Source organism: Meles meles, chromosome 19, assembly GCF_922984935.1.
Source record: "Meles meles chromosome 19, mMelMel3.1 paternal haplotype, whole genome shotgun sequence".
Taxonomy (NCBI): Eukaryota; Metazoa; Chordata; class Mammalia; order Carnivora; family Mustelidae; genus Meles; species Meles meles.
In genome coordinates, this window is record NC_060084.1 from 27,979,325 (window position 1) to 27,997,901 (window position 18,577).

At 44.3% G+C, this 18,577-nt stretch overlaps 1 protein-coding gene across 1 annotated transcript in view; it reads left to right on the forward strand.

Moving 5' to 3' along the window:
- The window catches only part of CES5A (carboxylesterase 5A), a 28,441-nt gene extending 21,330 nt beyond the window's left edge, over positions 1 to 7,111 (forward strand). Inside the window, exons 11-13 of the mRNA XM_045988165.1 lie at positions 3,911 to 4,060; positions 6,462 to 6,534; positions 6,649 to 7,111. Of these exons, the coding sequence (XP_045844121.1) occupies positions 3,911 to 4,060; positions 6,462 to 6,534; positions 6,649 to 6,874 (449 nt within the window). The 3' untranslated portion in view covers positions 6,875 to 7,111. The remainder of the gene's footprint in view (positions 1 to 3,910; positions 4,061 to 6,461; positions 6,535 to 6,648) is intronic.
- Positions 7,112 to 18,577: the final 11,466 nt, after the last annotated feature.

Below are 18,577 nucleotides of genomic sequence, written 5' to 3' on the forward strand. Positions count from 1 at the left end.
AATTTCATTGAATCACAAGTAGGAAAAACTCAAAGAGATCCATGTAGAGACATATTATAATCAATCAAACACCAAAAACAGAGAAATTCCTGAAAGCAGTTAAAGTGAATAGACTAATCATGTACAAAGTAGCTTCAATAACATTGACAGCTGATTTCTTTACAGAAACCACAGAAGCCAGGGACAACAGAATAACATACTCAAAGTGAAGGGGGAAAAAAAAAGGCCTGCCAACCAGGATTTCCATGTCTATCAAAACTATCTTCAGAAATGAAGGGATAATCAAGACATTTCCATATAAACAAAAATTGAGAGTTTATCACTAGCAAACCTGCCTGACAGATGCTAAAGGGAGTACTTAAGACTGAAACAAGAGGACACTAGACAGTATCTCAAATCCATAAGAAGAAAGAAAACACTTCTCATGGTACTCATGTTACTTATGTTTAATTACAGAAGTCAGTATTGATTTATTTTTGATTCCCTAATGTCTCTTTGTTTTCCTACATGATTTAAAAACAACTGTAGAAAATAATAATTATAAATCTATGTTTTTGCATACAATGCATCAAGATGCCATTTGTGACAATAACAATATAAAGATACAGAGCTATAAAGGGGGAAAGTTTTTGTTTACTATTGAAATGAAGTTGGTATTAGTTTGAAATAGATTATTATAAATTAGGAAGTTAATTGTAATCCCCCAGGCAACCACCTAGAAAATAACTAAAAATATGTATGTATGGTAAAAGAAACAAGGGGATCAAAGTGGTACCCTGGAAAATATTATGGTGATGGAAGAATTGAAGAAGAATATAAGACATATGGGGGACAAATAGTAAAATGGCAGAAGTAAGTCCTTCATAGTCGGTAATTATACTAAATGTAAATGGATTCTCTCAAAAGGCAGAGATTGCAGAATGAGTGGATTATAAAAATGGTCGGGTCTAACTGTATGCTGTCTACAAGAGACTCATTTTAGAACTAAAGACACAAAGAGGTTGAAAATTACGTGGATTATTAGATCTAACAACAAAAGCATCATCAAAAAAAACCCAGATAAGTTGGACTTCATTAAAATGAAAAATTTGCATCAAAGGGCAATATAAAGAAAGTAAAAAGACAACCCACAGAATGGGAGAAAATATTTGCAAATCATTTATATGATAAGTGTCTATTATTTGGAAAATAAAAGGACCCTTATAACTCAGCAAAAAACCAAACAAGTCGATTAAAAAATGGGCAAAGGAGTGAGTGGACATCTCTCCAAAATAGATATATGAATGACTAATAAGCACATGAAAAAGTGAGCAACATTATTAGCCATCAGGGAAATGCAAGTCAAAACCACAGTGACACACCTCTTCACACCCACTAAAGTGGCTTTAATAATAAAAATTAAAAAAAAACCCCAGAAAATAACAGTGTTATTGAGAATATGGAGAAACTGGAACTCTCATGGGCTGCTGGTAGGACTGGTAAATGGTCCATGTGATGTGGAAAGTGGTTTGGCTCTTCCTCACAAAATTAAACACAAAATCACCGTATCACTCAGCAACTCCACTCCTAGGGATAGACCTAAGATAACTGAATACCAGATGGCCAAGCAAAAATTGTGCGTGAATGTTCATAGCAGCCTTATTTGGAGAGGCCAAAAAGTGGTAACAACCCAAAGATCCATCAGCTGATAAATGGTATACATATAGTATATACATAGTATACACATATGATAGGTTTTCATTTCTCCGTAAGAAGAACACCTGCTACAACATGGTTGAATCAGGAGAAGATTATGCTAAGGGAAAGCAGCCAGATACAAAAGGCCACGTGTGTGATTCCATTTATATGAAATGTAATACGCAAATCCACAGAGACAGAAAGCAGTTTCCAAAGGACAGGAGGGAAGGGCAAATAGGGAGTGACTGCTTAATGGGTCCTGGGTTTCTGTTTGGGGAGCTGAAAATGTTCTGGGCCTCAGTAGTGTTGATGGTTGTACAACATTCTGAATGTATAAAAACTACTGATTTACCATACTTAGAAATGGTTCAAGTGGTGAATTTTATGTTATGTGTTTTTTTAAAGATTTTATTTATTTATTAGACACAGAGAGAGAGACCACAAGTAGGCAGAGAGGCAGGCAGAGAGAGATGGAGAAGCAGGCCCCCTGCTGAGCAGAGAGCCTGATGCGGGGCTCAATCCCAGGATCTGAGATCATGACCTGAGCCGAAGGCAGAGGCTTAACCCACTGAGCCACCCAGGCACCCCTGTTATGTCTACTTTACCTAAAACTACCAACCAAACAAAATAACCCAGTGCTGCTCTGAAAATGAGAAGGCAAGCCACAGACTGGAAGAAAATATTCACAACGTAGTTATCTGACAAAAAATTCATATCCAGCATATGAGAACTCTTACAATTCAATAATGAAAGGACAAATAATCCAATTACAAATGGATAGAAGACTTGAAAAGACACTTCACAAAACACGATACAGGAAAGCCTTTTTTGGCTCATGAAAATGTTCTCAACATTATTAGTCATCAGGGAAATGCAAAATAAACCCCAAATGAGGAAACCATGGACACCTACTAGAATGGCTAATATTGAAAACACAAACCACACCCACCAGTACTGCCAAGGGTGTGGAATATTCAGAAGTATCATGTATTTCTGGAAGGAACGTAAAATGGTACAACCATTCTGGAAAACTGTCGGTTTCTTATAAAATCAAGTGCATACCTACCCTATTACTCAACCATTCTACTCTTAGGCATTCACTGAAGAGAAATGAAAGCATATGTCCTTGCTGGTGTATGGACATCTGTGGCGGCTTTAATCATAATAGCACCAAACTAGAAAGAACCCAAAAGTCTATCATCAGACGAGTGGGTAAATGGACTGTGGTATATTCAAGCAATAGGGTATCCTTGGTGGTTGAAAGGAATCAATGACTGATACATGAGATAATATGAAGAGTCTCAAAACACCACACCCAGGAAAAGAAGCCAGACACACAGAAGTACATATATTGTGTTACTCCATTTATGCGGAGGTCAAGGGCAGGCAAAATTAATCTGTGGTGACGATCCATAAAAGCGTTGATTGTCTCCTAGTAGAGTGACTACAAAAACACACAAGGGAATTTTCCAGGGTGATAGAAATGCTCTGTATACCCTCGCGTGGTGGTTACAGGAATGTGTATACATTTGCAAAAACTCATCAAACCATGTAATTAAAATCTGCACTTTTTATCGTCCATAAGTGACACTTCAATTAAGAGAGAGAGAGTGAGGAGAGGGAGCAGAGATAATGAGTATTGTGGGGTCCTGCTAGAAGGGATTTAGAGATATAAGCCAGTCGCTAGAGGGGAAGCTGAGACCAAGAGTATGTGTGTTTGTGGGTGTCTGTGTGTGTGTGTGCACATGTGTGTGCACGTGTGTGTGTGTGTTAACACAGACTTTGCTGATGGCAGTGGTCCAGGAGAGAAACATGGATAATGCAGGGAAAGGTGGGGTGGGGAGGAATTAAAAGCAAAGACCTTTAGCAGAAGTGAGGAGAAGGAATGTTGGAAGCAGGGAATAACTTTGGTTTGTCTTGGGACAGTTGAGCCAGGATCGATGGGAGGTAGCTCTTTGCTCAAGAGGAAAGGTTTATAGCCAAGTGAAGACCTCTTGCCCAATCGGTCTGCCCTGAGGGCTAGTGAGCTGCTGTCACCACGGGGGTAGGGGCTGCTGTGGCAGCAAGTGCTAGCCTCTAATAAGGAAGAGGGAAGTTAGCAGGGTTCAAGTCCCTATTGTCTCTGAGCCATCCCACCCACGGGTGTGGTGGGCCCTCTGGGTGGGAACGCGGGGCCAGCCCCTGCACCACCGCGTTGGGCGCTGGCCACAGGCCCCCTCCCTCCTCTGTGCAGATGCTGGCGTACCTGTCTACTTCTACGAGTTTCAACATGGGCCCCAGTGCTTAAAGGACAGAAGGCCGGCTTTCGTCAAAGCCGATCACTCTGATGAAATCCGCTTCGTCTTTGGAGGTGCCTTCCTCAAAGGCGACGTTGTCATGTTCGGTAAGGAGCGGGCTTCAGGGGGGCTTCTGCTCTTGTGGGGACTTGAGCTTGGGATGAGCTGGGGAGAAGCCCTTCCCCCGCCTGACATGATGCAAGAGCCCCCTGGTACTGGTGCATTGGAATGTAATCTACAGTTTACAGACCCAGCCATTCCCTGGAAAATGCCCCCACTCTTATTTTTAGAAACCGAGATGAAAAGGAGTTGTCAGCATTTGCTTGATGAATGTTTCTCTTTGTGCTAAAGCCTAAAGGGCTGAACCGTTAGGGGCACTCATGCGATCTAATTTTATTTTATTTTATTTTTTTAAAGATTTTATTTATTTATTTGACAGAGAGAGAGATCACAAGTAGGCAGAGAGGCAGGCAGAGAGAGAGGAGGAAGCAGGCTCCCTGCGGAGCAGAGAGCCCGATGCGGGGCTCGATGCGGGGCTCGATGCCAGGACCCTGAGATCATGACCTAAGCCGAAGGCAGCGGCTTAATCCACTGAGCCACCCAGGCGCCCCTAATTTTATTTTTAATTAGAACCACTTTCTTCTCTCTGACCACCAATCTTACCCTCCCTGCCCTTTCCAGAACTGTTGATGAGATTACCACCCAGGGCTTTAAAAGGCAAAAAAACCAAAAACCAAAAAACCCCAAAACAAAAACAAAACAAAAAAACCCCACAAAACAACCAAACCCAACAACCCATGTTTTTCATAATTCCCGAAGTCCTCTGGACCCAGGTGACCTAGTGTAGAGGTTGTGCACTGCTACTAGCAAGGTTCACTCATCCATTCCTGAACTTATGACCTATTCAGAGCCTAAAATAAGGAGCCAATCAGATGAGGTTATCCACCAAAAAAAAATTATAGCAACTACACATAACAGATACCACTAAAATATTTCGTTAAAGAAATTGCACGACTCAGGCCCTTGACCAGGTCATGCTGGCCTCTTGTGTTCCACACGAGTACGTTTGTGTGCTGCGGTTTATTCGTTACGTCATTTATTCATGCTCACCCTAATAATGCAGATAATAACACAGCTGCCTCTTGGGTGGTGATACGGACCCAGTGAGACAATTTTCACAAGGCACGCGAAACATTATCCATGTTTCTCTCCTGGACCACTGCCATCACCACTGAGTGCTTAATAAATGTCACTGTCCTACGAGCAGCCTTCACTGAGCTCATACTGTGGGACCGGCACAGGACTCTCCAAATGGGAGAAAATGAACCACATGTGTATCAAAGTTTCAATTCCTTAATATCTAAAGAGTTCCTAAAGTCAGTGGGAAAAGAAGAGCCCAGTGGAAAAATGGCTAACAGATACAAAGAGACAGTTTATGGAAAAGGAAACGTGAGTGGCTTAAACATCAAAATCCACGTGACCTCACCCATAACAAGAAGATAGCATACTAACCTTGACTAAGGAAGACTTTTTCATCTCTCAAGGTTGGGAAGAGCAATGCATTTTACATAATGTATTTGAGCAGGTGCGGGGAGACAGACAATTTCATATATTAATGCAAAACTTCCAAATTTAAAATGCAGATAAGTCTTTCCCCAAGCAATCCAACATCTAGAATTTTTTTGTGCAATTATACTTGTGCACAGGCAAAACGATAGGCATGCGCTGCTGCATTGCTTTTACCAGCAAAAGACTGAAAACGCTGTGAAGATCCAAGAGAGTACTGGGTGCATGAATTATATATTCACATATGATTGCGTAGATACATATTCATGCATTATACATTTAGAGAATAATAAACGGCAATAAATGGAAGGTTTTTAGGCGACAGTGTGGAACTATCTCCAGGATACGATTTTGTAAAAAGAAAAAGACACAGAATATGTGTCCATGTCATACTGAATGTGTAGGAAGGTGTCCGCTTAAACCCTTTACGTGTCCAGCCTGCCGTTGGAGGGCGCTCGAGGAGCTGGTAGCTATGGTTATCTCTGAGGCTGGGCACTGGGGGTCTGGAGGGAAGGGACGGGAGGGAAACTTACTGTCATTAGATGCCCTTCCTGCATTTGCATTTTGTACTTTGAGCAAATATTACTTTCTCCAATAAAGAAATGCAATAATTAATTGAGGCGGGGAGTGGTGGAAAGAGACCGAAAGGGGGTCTCTGTCCCCAGGGAGCTTGCAGTCTCGCAGGAATGGCTGGAAGAGCACTGGCTAGACGGGGAAGCTGGGTGTTGGGCCTCCTCAAGCATTCGGAAGCCACGATTCCTTGGGCGAGCCCTGGCTGCTCTGGGCCTCAGTACCTGCGGCTGCAAAAGGAGTGCATTGATTGGTGGGCTGGTGAGAGGATCCCCTGGGAATGGAGACGGGAATGCCATTCAGCACACCTGAGTCACCTTGGCCTTCTGGTGAATCCTTGTGAGAGCCGAGTTTTGCGATTGTCTCCTTCAGAAGAAGCCACGGAGGAGGAGAAATTGCTGAGCAGGAAGATGATGAGGTACTGGGCCAACTTTGCGCGGACTGGGTAAGTGAGCCCTGTCCCCGCCACCACCCCCCGCCCCCGCCCCGGGCCCAGGCTCCCCCACAGTCAGGTGTTGGAGGATGGAAATCTCACCCCCGTCTCTGTCTTCACTTCCAGGGACCCTAACGGGGAAGGCCTGCCTCTGTGGCCAGCCTACAGTCAGAGTGAGCAGTACCTGAAGCTGGACTTGAACATGAGCGTGGGACAGAAACTGAAGGAACAGGAGGTGGAGTTTTGGTCAGATACCCTCCCCCTGATCATGTCCACTTCCACAGCCCTCCCGGGTCCTCCTCCCTGCTTACTCTCCCTTTCTCTGCTCCTACCTTTCTTCTCTGCTCCTTGAGAAATTGTGTGTGATTTTGGTTTTCCTTCTTCTGCAGTTTCCCCCACGATCATTAGCTCCGTTTTTGTGTTTAGCTACTTTGTGAAATCAGCTGCTTTTACTGATGTTTTATGGACGTGGGGATGATCTCTAGGGGACTTCTTCTCAATACCGAACAAAGCCGCTTGCCTTGGAACACTACCAGATCTCTTCAATAAATCTGTAGTAGGGCCGGCCTATTGGTTGGCATCATAATGATCTTGTTACTAAGAGGAAACAAACTCAGAACATGAAGTATGTACGGGGAGCAGAATTTAATTCTGTGCTCAAAACTCTCCCCCGACCCCCAGCATCTAAGGTGAAGTGCACTTCCTATCAGAGGTGTATGTTACCTGAAATCTGAGTGCTCCAACTCCAATCCAGGCAGGTTTCTGCCACAAGCCAAGCATGGATGTCCTGAACCTCGATGGCCTGAACTGGGTCTCTTCCCCAGCTCAGGAGATATGAGGGGGAGGAGGGGTGGGGCGGCCAGAGAGCCTCCTTCTCAGCAATTGAAACCAGAGGTCTTCCAAGGTCAGGAGCCAAGAAGTCAGGCGCCTGGTGACAAAGTCAGGTCAGGGGGGACACCGAGGACAAAAGATGTTTGCCTGATGGGGCATAGACTGATCCAACCCTCCATAAACCTACACTGGGTGCCTGATGTGTGCCAGGCATATCCCCACTGGGGCTAGAGTGTTGAGCGAGACACGCCCTCCACCAGTGGTAAGCAGACACACAGTAAGCCAGCATCCATACAAGTGTATAGCTGGTGACAAATCTGAAAAGCTCACTTAGGGAGAGTAAGGTGTTTCATGTAAGTACAACAGGGGGACCTAACTGAGATGCACGTCTTAGGAGATTCTCTCTGGAGAAAGGACGAATTGAAGTTAACCAGATGATAGGTAGGGAGAATATTGTAATACATCATTTGAAGGAGGCACTTTTACTTTTTTAAAAGAATTTATATATATATATATAGATAGATAGATTTGTTTATGTACGTATATATTTATATATGTATATATTTGTTTAATTGAGAGAGAGCATAGTGAGAGAGAGAGAGAGCTCAAGTAGGCAGAGAAACAGGAAGGGGGAGAGGGACAAGCAGGTTCCGCTGAGCAAGGAGCCCAATTCTGGGCTTGATCCCAGGACCCTGAGATCATGACCTGAGCCGAAGGCAGACTCTTAACGGACTGAGCCACCCAGGCATCCCATACTTTTACTTTTTATATCATATTAAAATTTAATATTTAATTTAATGTTTATAGAATTATCTATTCATTTATATTTATTTAAAATGGTAATGTATTTAATATTTAATATAATCTGATATTTAATTTAATTCATATGATAACTTATAATCCCTTTTCTATCCATGTAATTTACCAGGGTAATTAGATTTTCTCTGTGATTGCTTCAGGATTACATGTGAAGTGCATAGAGTAGGAGGGTTTCTGAAATGTCAGTAATGTGGAGTTTTTCTGGGTCAGAGATCTCCAACTCCTAGCCTCAATTTGGCCCCCAGAAATGTTTTGTTTAGCCCACAGGTGTCAAAAATGTTTTGGATTTAGTTTCCAATTAATATGAAATCAGGGGAATTTCACTTTAGAAGCCATGTTTCTAGCCCCTCCAGAGAAAAAGAACGGAAAGGGAAAGAGGAAGAGGAGAAAGGGGAAGAAGAAATCTGGCAACATTGAAGCTGCGTTCCAGCCTGGTAACCAGGGCTTCTGATAGCCCATACATCACCTTTGTACAAATTAGAAGGTATCCTTTCTTCAAAACCTTCTACAGGCATCTTCCAGGAAATCATCTCATCATTGACAGAGATCTACATCTGTAATGTGAACAGTACCTCCTCTGAAGTAGTGCTCTTGTGCAGTACACAACCCGCACAACTGTTCTGAGTGACCCCGATGGAACAACCTGCAGGAACTGAGTAGTGGCCACCCCTTTACTTTTTTTCACAGTCCTCACTATTCCCCTTTGTGGGAAATATTTGGTTTGTCTCTAGAGTTTTGTTGGATTTGATTTGATTTAGTGATTCAGGTCTAAGATTGTAAGGGAGGGGGGAGATTTTCTGTAAAAGCAGAAGTTATTAATTTCTCTTGTGCCTGGGTCCATTTCACTCATTGATAGTACCTGACCCCCGAAGATGTTAAGGTTTGGACCCCTGGCCTCTCATTTTATAGAAATCTATGGAGACATGAAGGAATTCACCCAAAATCACTCAGTGAATTAGCAGCAAGTCAAAACCAGACCTCGAGTCTCTCTCTTTCCAGATCAGGACTCTTTCTGTCATGCTCCCTGTCTCCCTCAGCATAGGGCCCAAATCTGTTGGATTGTCTCTGGCTTTGGTGGTTGTGGAATGGCTGATCAACAGTACTTGGGGCATTTTCTGGCTCTAGGAAGAAGAACCAAGCCACACACAAGCAAGCTGGAAATTCAGTTGTCTCTGCAGCTGCAGAAGGCTAATTTCTACACTGATATTTGGCTAAACTAACAGCTAGAAAACACCACTCAACTCATTTTTTAAAATACTATCATATTAAATGACATTACACTTATTTATACACTGCACGCAGTCCCGGCATCCTCAAATACGGTTCTAATTTTGGTAGGTGTCTTGCAAGAGGGAGCATATTTCCAATGCATCTAGATACAGGGCCCTCTTGCCTTATTCCTGTCCACGTGCCATCAGATGTTGTGTTAAAGCTGAAATATAAATGCTCCTTGGCATCCTGCTTTTTTTTTTTTTTTTTTTTTTTTCATTTAATTCAGGGTTTCCTATCAGAGGTGTAAGTAGAGGAATCACCCCAGTGGGCTTTTCCAAAATTCCACTGCCCAAGCCTCTCCCCAGTCCAACCAAACCAGAAACTTCTTGGATGGGACCTGGAAACATATGTTTTCCTTTTTTAGGCCTTAGATGCACCCCCCTGATTAAGAAGTGCTGAGTATTCACAGCGTGATATGTGTATCCCAAGTTGCTGGAGGATCTTCAGAGAATCAGCTTTTCGTATCTGTCTGATGTGGGTGTGTCCCCATCTCCAGCCAGTAGCCTGCTCCTGGGACATTTATGGATATAATTTGATGAGCAGCTTTGGAAATGGGTGCTTTTACTTTGTAAAATTATTCCTGCCATCTGGATCTGCAGAAGATGGACCCAGTCACAGGCCATGCCCTTTTTAAATTGCCCTTAAAAAAAAACCCAAACTTTATTTATTTGAGAGAGAGAGAAAGCGCGTGCATACATGCACAGAGGGAGAGGGAGAGGAAGAAGCAGGCTCCCTACTTAGTAGAGAGCCTAACGCTAGGCTCCACCCCAGGAGTCCAGGATCATGACCTGAGTCAAAGGCAGACGCTTAACTGACTGAGCCACCCAGGGGCCCCTAAATTCCTCTTCCTATGTTCTACAAATTCACTTCCCCAAAGGGTCCCTTACTTCCTTCTTATCAACAACACAGATGCATGTTTTTCCCATTCACCTCTGCTTTCTCACCACTGTAAAAACAGAAAATACTTCATTACTTTCTTATTGTAAATTAAACAACTTCCTTTTTTCCATCCTTCCTTCCCACCCTCCCTCCCCCTCCCACCCCCTACAATCTTGGACCTGAATCACTAAATCAAATCAAATCCAACAAAACTCTGGAGACAAACCAAATCTTTGCCTGTGAATTCTCTAATGTGCAGCAGAGGGCAGCATTATAACAGGGGAAAAACTGCTCTCCTCCCCTCCGAGGCTCCTGAGATGCGGGTGACGTGATACTGTACAACTTCGGAGGTTAAAAACAAGAACAACAACAAAATGGTTAAATTATAAACCAATACTATTTATCATCGTTGCTTTTCTCTGTAACACTTGGAAAAGGGCCAATTTCCAGCCCATTACCTTCAAAGTCTGACTCCGATGACTACACTCGCAGACAGAGCAGAGGTTGGGACCCACAGGCTTTTTTCTTTCCTAATTTTTGTACTTCCCAATTGGGGCCCGAGGAGCCCTCCTGAGATGGGCAGGAAAGGGTCACTTCCCTGGTGCCTCCCTGTTATTACTCCCCTCCCCTCGAGGGCCCTTTAGACTCTGGACCTTTTTGGCCAACCGCAAGCCCAGCTCCCCGCCCTGTGACCTTGGCTGCAAGTCCCAGGTGGGAGAGGGGGTGTCTCTGCATCGTGTATCCACAAAGCAGGTGGTGACAGGTTTCTATTGCTGCTGCGTAGTCATTATTTGTGCGAATATGCCAAAATCTATCCATTCTACTGGTGCTGGGCATTTGGAGAGTTTCCAGTTTCGGGTTATTATGAAAAGAGTCGCCACGAATACTTTAGAATGTGTCTTTTAATGACTCTGTGCATGCAATTGCTCTTGGATATTTACCTGACTTTGCTGGGTCACCAGCATATGTCAACTTTAGTAGGCACTCCACGAGTTTTCCAAAGCGGTGGTGCAGACTTGTCGTACCAGCAGAGTAAGAAATTTCTAGCTCTTCTGTGTTGTTGTTGACACTTGGTATTTTTCTAAAGGATTCTTTTCACTTTTATCCTTATTCGCTACTTTATGTTTCCTTGCTTTATAGCTTTGCTATAAAGCAACAATTGATTTCCAAAAGTTGCGTTCCTGTGGACCACTGACGTTCAGTTAGTAACAGAAGGGCAGGGCTAGGTGACCAGCATTGGCTTCATCAAGGGTCACTGTGACTGCGTCATTTCCTTAAACTTAGAGAACATTCTCCTTTTGACATTCAGATCTCTGGACAGAAACCACACTATGGCGATGTTAGGAAGGCTCTTTGGAGGCTCTTTTGTAATCAAGTGATCGGATTCCCCAGATTCAACCAGTTCTGGGGCTAGCAGAGGCAGAGCACATGTGGGAACTTTGGTCTGGGGATGGATCTCAGAAGGGAGAGCTGCACGCCCATGTGCATAATGGGGGGGGTAGCCGCACCCCGCTTTCACAGGTACCCAGGAGCTCTAAATTTTCTGCTGCCTCCACTGTGAATGTGTTAGTCTGAGTGTGTGTATGGGGAGGGTGTTCCTCATGAGGAATTTTTCCCTTTCGCTGCTCTAAATGCAGTTGTCATTCCTCTGTCTACCTTCCCGTTTCTAAAATACTGATGTCATTGTTCTCTCCTCTTCCATTCTGTGTGCACACATGCTTATGCCTTCAGAGATTTTATTTTGTGGGCTTTTGTGGGGAGAGGCTGGAAAGAAATGAAGTTTCTGATCCCTCTGTCATAGGAAGTGGCAAAAATGCTTTTTAGATGAACAAATAAAAAATATATGTGTTTCTCCGTTTGACAGCAACATAGCATTCCGTAGTCGGAATACTTGGTCACTTATTTGGGCAGCCACTATTTTGGGTCTCTCCAATTACGTCACAGTTTTTGGTCAGTGTCATGGAGGCAGACGTTCTGACGCACACAACTTTGGGCTCATTCAGAATTATTCCTGGTTAGAGAATAGTGTGGACAGGGGGCATGCCGCTTGGCGGTGTTTGGATGGATTCTGCCACAATTGGTCCCAAGGAAGCCTGTCGTAGTTTCTCACTCATAGCGATCGTTCTTGTTTTTCCCACACTCTTGTCCATACTTGGCACAACTACGAACACAGCAGTGGTAGAAATCCTTGCCATTTGGATCATGGCCATTTGAAAGTCTGCCTGTAATTTGCATGTCTTGATGTTCGTGTTTCTTGGTATGTTGAAACGACATTTTACATGTGCGTAGCCTGAGAGGCCTCTGGAACTTAGGAGCTGCAATGAAGGGTGTTGACTGACTCATCCTTCCCTCTATCACTCGCTGGTTTTCACCCTGATTTGCTCCCGATCTGCTTCCGTAGAAAGACACGTAGGCACAGGGAGGATATTGACTTGGGGATGGGGTTGTGATGCCCCACCCTCAGCTGTCCACCAGCTCATTAGGCATTCTGAAGGTTTCATGGCCCCTCAGGACCCTTTAAAGTGAGAACCGAGAGCCAGCCTTGATAGGTCCTGGGATCTGGGCAAACCTTTGTGCAGTCCATTTCAGAGAAACTGATGTCACTGTTCTTGCTGAGAGGCCGGGGGGAGCCTGGTGGGCAAGCTTCCTTATGCAGAGATCTTAGCTTTCTCTGGAGAGAACTCACCTCTCACCTCCCAGTGACGATTTAGGAGGAACCCTCTTGACCTCTCCAGTGGCTTGCCTGCTTCTGCCAGATTCTACTTTCGGAAACACCCTTTCTCTCTTGTCACTCCCAGGATTAAAGACTTTCAAGGGCTCCCTATTGTCCAGAGTGAAAGCCAGCTCCGCTTAGATTACCATTCAAGCCTTCTGTCCTCCATTTGCCCTTCTGGCCTAAGTGACCTCCTCAAGAAGCCTCAAGAACTACCTTGCCCCAGTGCTAATGTGCTCTCTTCTTTGCTGTTTCAAATCGTGCTCACCCCTTAATGCCTTGCCTAATCAGAAGTCATGGACGGTTTGGACATTCATAGACATAAACTCCAACAATGCTCAGCATAAGAAAACACACAAAACACTTCTCTCGTTAAAGGTTACTGTATCACCCAGATGTCTATAATACAATCTGTAATAATGATTTGAGTTTGCTGGACCGTTTTCAGAATATAATTCAATCTTAGCTTTCTGGGGCTTCCATTTTTTTTTTTTTAAAGATTTTTTTTTTTTTAATTTTTATTTGACAGAGATCACAAGTAGGCAGAGAGAGAGAGAGAGAGGAGGAAGCAGGCTCTCTGCTGAGCAGAGAGCCCGATGTGGGGCTCGATCCCAGGACTCTGGGATCATGACCCGAGCTGAAGGTAGAGGCTTTAACCCACTGAGCCACCCAGGCGCCCCTGGGGCTTCCATTTTTATGTGTCTTTCTGATTCACCCTTTCTCCTTCTTTACTTTTTTTTTTTTTTTAAGATTTTATTCATTTACTTGACAGAGAGAGATTACAAGTAGGCAGAGAGGCAGGCAGAGAGAGAGAGAGAGGAGGAAGCAGGCTCCCTGCTGAGCAGAAAGCCCCATGTGGGGCTCCATCCCAGACCCTGGGATCATGACCTGAGTCGAAGGCAGAGGCTTTAACCCACTGAGCCACCCAGGCGCCCCTCCTTCTTTACTCTTAAGGGGCTGAAGGAAACCTTTATAGAGTAGCCCAAGCAAGCAGGAACTAGGTTTACAATCAGGCTATCAGAATTTAAATAAAAGAAATACAGATGTTCATTGTTTACTAAAGTATAGTACACATATTCCTGGAGTTCTGCAAGATGATTTCAGATGGTGCACAAATAAACTTTAAAGCATTATATAATGGTTATGTCTTTATTTTGCTATGTGTTAGGAAAAAATCCCTAGTATCTAATTGATGATTTAGTGGATATTATTATCTGTGGTAGGCATTGCCATTAAAATCTGTCCAACCTCCTTTGGCACACAACCTCCTTTGGTATCTCTTGGCCTTCTTTATGATTAGATTGGCCATGCAGCTACGTTCTTTCCAATGGAATGTGAGTAGAGGTGAGGAGGGCCACAGCCAGACCTGGCCCAACACCGCCCCCCCCACCCCGCCCCTGTTCACTCCTCTGTGCTAATTACAGCTGACTAGAATTGGCACCCAGGGTAACATGAGAAACTATGAGTTAAAGATGGTAAAGCTGCCATGTTCTAGATCAGGAGTCAGCAAACTGGCCCGTGGGCCAAATCCAGCGGGCCACCTGTTTTTCAAATAAAGTTTTATTGAAACACAACCATGTCCATTTGCCCAGGTGTTATCTATGGCTGCTTTTGCTACAATAGCAGATTGAACAGTTGCCACAGAGACCATATGACCCACAAAGCCTCAAGTATTTACTACCTGGCCCTTTACAGAAAACCTTGACTGACCCCTTATTTAGATCATTGGAGGCGCAGCACCACGTTTTTTTACATCAGCTGAAATAAGCCCCTGACATTCTGGGACTGTTTGCTACCATGGGTTACCCAACTCTTACCATGTATTCTTCCTCAGCAGAAGCTAAAGTAGGCAGTCCCATGGGATTGCCTGATGGGGATGGCATGAATGTTGCCCATTGGAGATGAAACGTCTCCAGTGGTTTGTGCCTTGTGCAATGACCTCTTATGTTCAGGGCGAGTGAAGCCTCCCCCAGGTCAAACTTTCCCACAGGTGCTCTGCCTCAGTCAATCCTAGGACATGGCTTATATTTCTCTGAGGGCTTGTTCTTGTAGGTGCTCTCTGTGTGTCTGTTGAGGACTTTGTTGGGGAGGTTTGGGGGGATAACTTGGAGGTCTCAGAGATGTCTTCTCCCCTAAGATCTGTCTAAACACTTGAAAGCAAAGGCCAGTTTCTAGGATTTTACCCTTCAGACTGTCTAGCTCCACGTGAGAAACCTTAGGGAGTTTCCCAGGGGAAAAGAGTTAACGCAGTCAACCACCACCGAAGCGAGAAGAGCTGTATTAGGTACAGAGCTAATGGGATGCAAGCAGGCCATATACATTAAGCAAAACTGAGGTGCGATGGCGTTATGTAATGGCATGAGGCTTGGTGAGCTCGAACTTCACCTATCACTCTGTGCAATAATCATGAGCCAGTAATGGGTTTCTAGGCTGCAGCCAGACATGGCAAGGTCTGGGAGTGCTGCCTCTGGTTGCACAACCGGCTAATGTCACGAGCAGGCGTGTGATTAGATAGTGGGATTGGGAGAATAATCCCTTCATCCTTTTATATTTTGCCAAGACAGCATTCTCCAGATTTTTTTAGGTTGAGAACCAGGGCTTTGTTCCCAGGCTGCACAGATGAGCTGGTCAGGGCAAAAGGTATAATGGTTATGCCTTAACGTGTGTGTGTGTGTGTGTGTGTGTGTGTGTGTGTGTGTGTGTGTGTGTGGTGTGCTAAGTGGTTAGAAGCAGTCTTGTCTGCTTAGGAAGACAAGCCAGATTGTCCCAAGAAGATAGAGATAGGGGTCTTTTTCTTAGGGTAGTCTTTATGACTCCTGTTTCTTTCCCGAGTGAAAGGGAGGAGCCCCAGCCCATGTCATTCACCAAGCGGTCACCTCTGGGGACTGACTCTAGTACTGTCAGTAAGACCTCACCCCTAATCCCAATGCTCCCCTTACTGGCCTACCACAGTGGCTAGAATGAGTGCAAATTACCCTTTTTTGAAGTAAGGTCTCCAGATTCGTTTCATTTCATTTCAGCTCTAACCTATGGCCTTGGCCAAGAACCCATGAGCTTTTCTGAGTGTCACGTGCTTTGTGGCTGGTGGTTGCTTAGTTCTCTTGAATGCTGACATTGCTCTCACCGGACAAGTGCAGGCTTGCCAAAGGACCCCAGGAGAGTAGTTCAAGCGTAGAGAAGGCATAGTTGCCCTTTGATCGCACCAGCCTGGAGACCTGACCCACCACCCTGGAGACCTGACCCACCACCCTGCTTCACATCTACTTCCTCTTCACTGACAAAAACACATCTCATGTCTCTGGTTAAAGGCAGAGGGCTTGGGGCGTGTGATTCCCGGCTGGCCAGTGACTTCTCCGCCACAAGTCTGTCTCTACTGGGAGAGGGCCATCATGAAGACTGAGCCAGCAGCATGCCCAGTCGCTCTCTGTCCCAGGAACCCTAACACTCCTGTTTCCATTCATCCTCCCAGGCAGCCCAAGGGGCCGGGAGGGGTCAGCGGGGAGGTGTGGGCGCTTTGAAGGGTGGAGATGGAGAGGCACCCAGGGAGAGAAGCCATAGGTGCTCACTCACAGGCAAACCAAGCATGCATTTAGGGCACTGACAAAGTCGGTTTGTCAACAAAGTTTGGACAGCACAGCAAACTAGTTAAAAGTATGGTCTGGAACGTTACACAGCGTTTGTTCAATTCCCAGCTCTTCCTAAACTTGATGTCCTTTGCCGGAGCTGAGTCCCAGGAGATAGGGGTATTAATTCACAGGGTTCCTTTGAGAACTGAGGGAGGGACTGCATACAAAGCGCTCTGCCCCTTGTTTGCCACACAGTAAGCCCTCAATAAATATTCACCACACGAATGCCTGAATGAGTAGAGGTGGAAAATATAAGTAAAAACACAATACGACAGCCAGAAAATGGTGGTTGTAACACAGATGTATCACCTTCCAGGATTTTTTTTTCTACCCAAAGATATGTTTTTACTAAAATGGAATATTATACATGACTGGATTTTTAAGTATTTATTTTATTGAAAGTTAATTCATGAGGCTCCTGGGGGGCTCAGTCAGTTAATCATCCAACGCTAAGTTTTGGCTCAGGTCCCGTTCTCAGGGTCTTGGGAGTGAGGCCCCCATCAGGCTCCATGCTCAGGGCAGAGACCGCTTGTCCCTCTCCCTCCCCTTCAAACCCTCCCCCAATAAATAAATAAGTAAATATCTTTAAAAAAGATAATGCACATACTATAAATACATTTTTTAAGTTTTTATTAAGTTAAATTATTTTATTAAGTTAAATTATTAAATTAAAATTTGACTTAAAATTTTTAAGTGTACAATTCAGTGTTTTTTGTAATATAGTCACATAATTGCATAACCATCACTGCAATCTAAACCCAGAACATCTCACCACTCTCTCTCACCACTCTCATCACTCATCACTCATTCTCACATGGTACGAAGACTCCTACCCATTATTAGTCATTCCTCATGCCCCTCTCCTCTGCCCCGAGCAACCTCTGATCTTTTTGTCTCCATGCATTTGCTTATTCTGGGCTTTTCATAGAAATAGAATCCTAAAGCATGTAGCCTTCTGTGTCTGGTTTCTCTCATTAGTGACCGGTTTTCCAGGCCCATCCATGTTGTAGCAAGTGTCCATACTTTGTTTCTTTTCATGATTGAATAGTATTCCATTGGATGGCTAGATCACACTTTATCTATCCATTCATCAGTTGATGGTCATTTGGGTTATTCCCACTTTGGGGTATTAGGAATAATGCTGTTATTTGTGTCTTGTTTCTGTGTGGCTCTGTTCTCGGTTACCTCGGGTATATACCCAAGAGTGGAATTGCTGGGAATATAGTAACTCCATGTTTGATTTTTGAGGAACCACTAAACATCTCCTATAAAGCGACCATAAATATTTTAGAACCTCTTTTTCCCCCACTTCACAAGAGATCATGACTGTCTGTCCTTGTCAATGAATGGGGTGTTCATCACTAGCCTAAATGAATGCAGAGTGTTCTCTTAGCCAGCTGTACCAGACTGTGCTGAAGGAATTCCCTTTCTTTGGACATTCAGTGATTCTGTGAAACAGGCTTTGAGCAGCTTCATCATCCTTGTGCCTCCAGCGGACCCATGACACTTTCCCAGGTATACCCAGAGCACTTTGTATCCCTCTGTTTGGGGGTTTTGCACTGTGCAGTGGTCCACCAAACACGCCCACCATGCATCTCATCTACTACATGCTGAGCTCTGTAAGCAGAAGGAATATCCCTTGAATTCACCTCTGTATCCATCCTATGTAGCATCTCGTCAGGCATTGGTAAATGGAGAATGAATGAATAAATGGAATATTGAATACATGGAATGATGGATGGATGACTAGAGCTAGGGAGTGTGGAGATCTAGAGTTCATTTGCTGTGAAAATATTCTGTCCAAAGATCCCCGCCTGGAGAAGGAACGCATTCCCTGACCCTGGAGGTGTGTGACAAGAGGCTGAGTGGCTTGGCAGGAATATTATAAAGTTAATTTAGACATCAAAAGGCAACT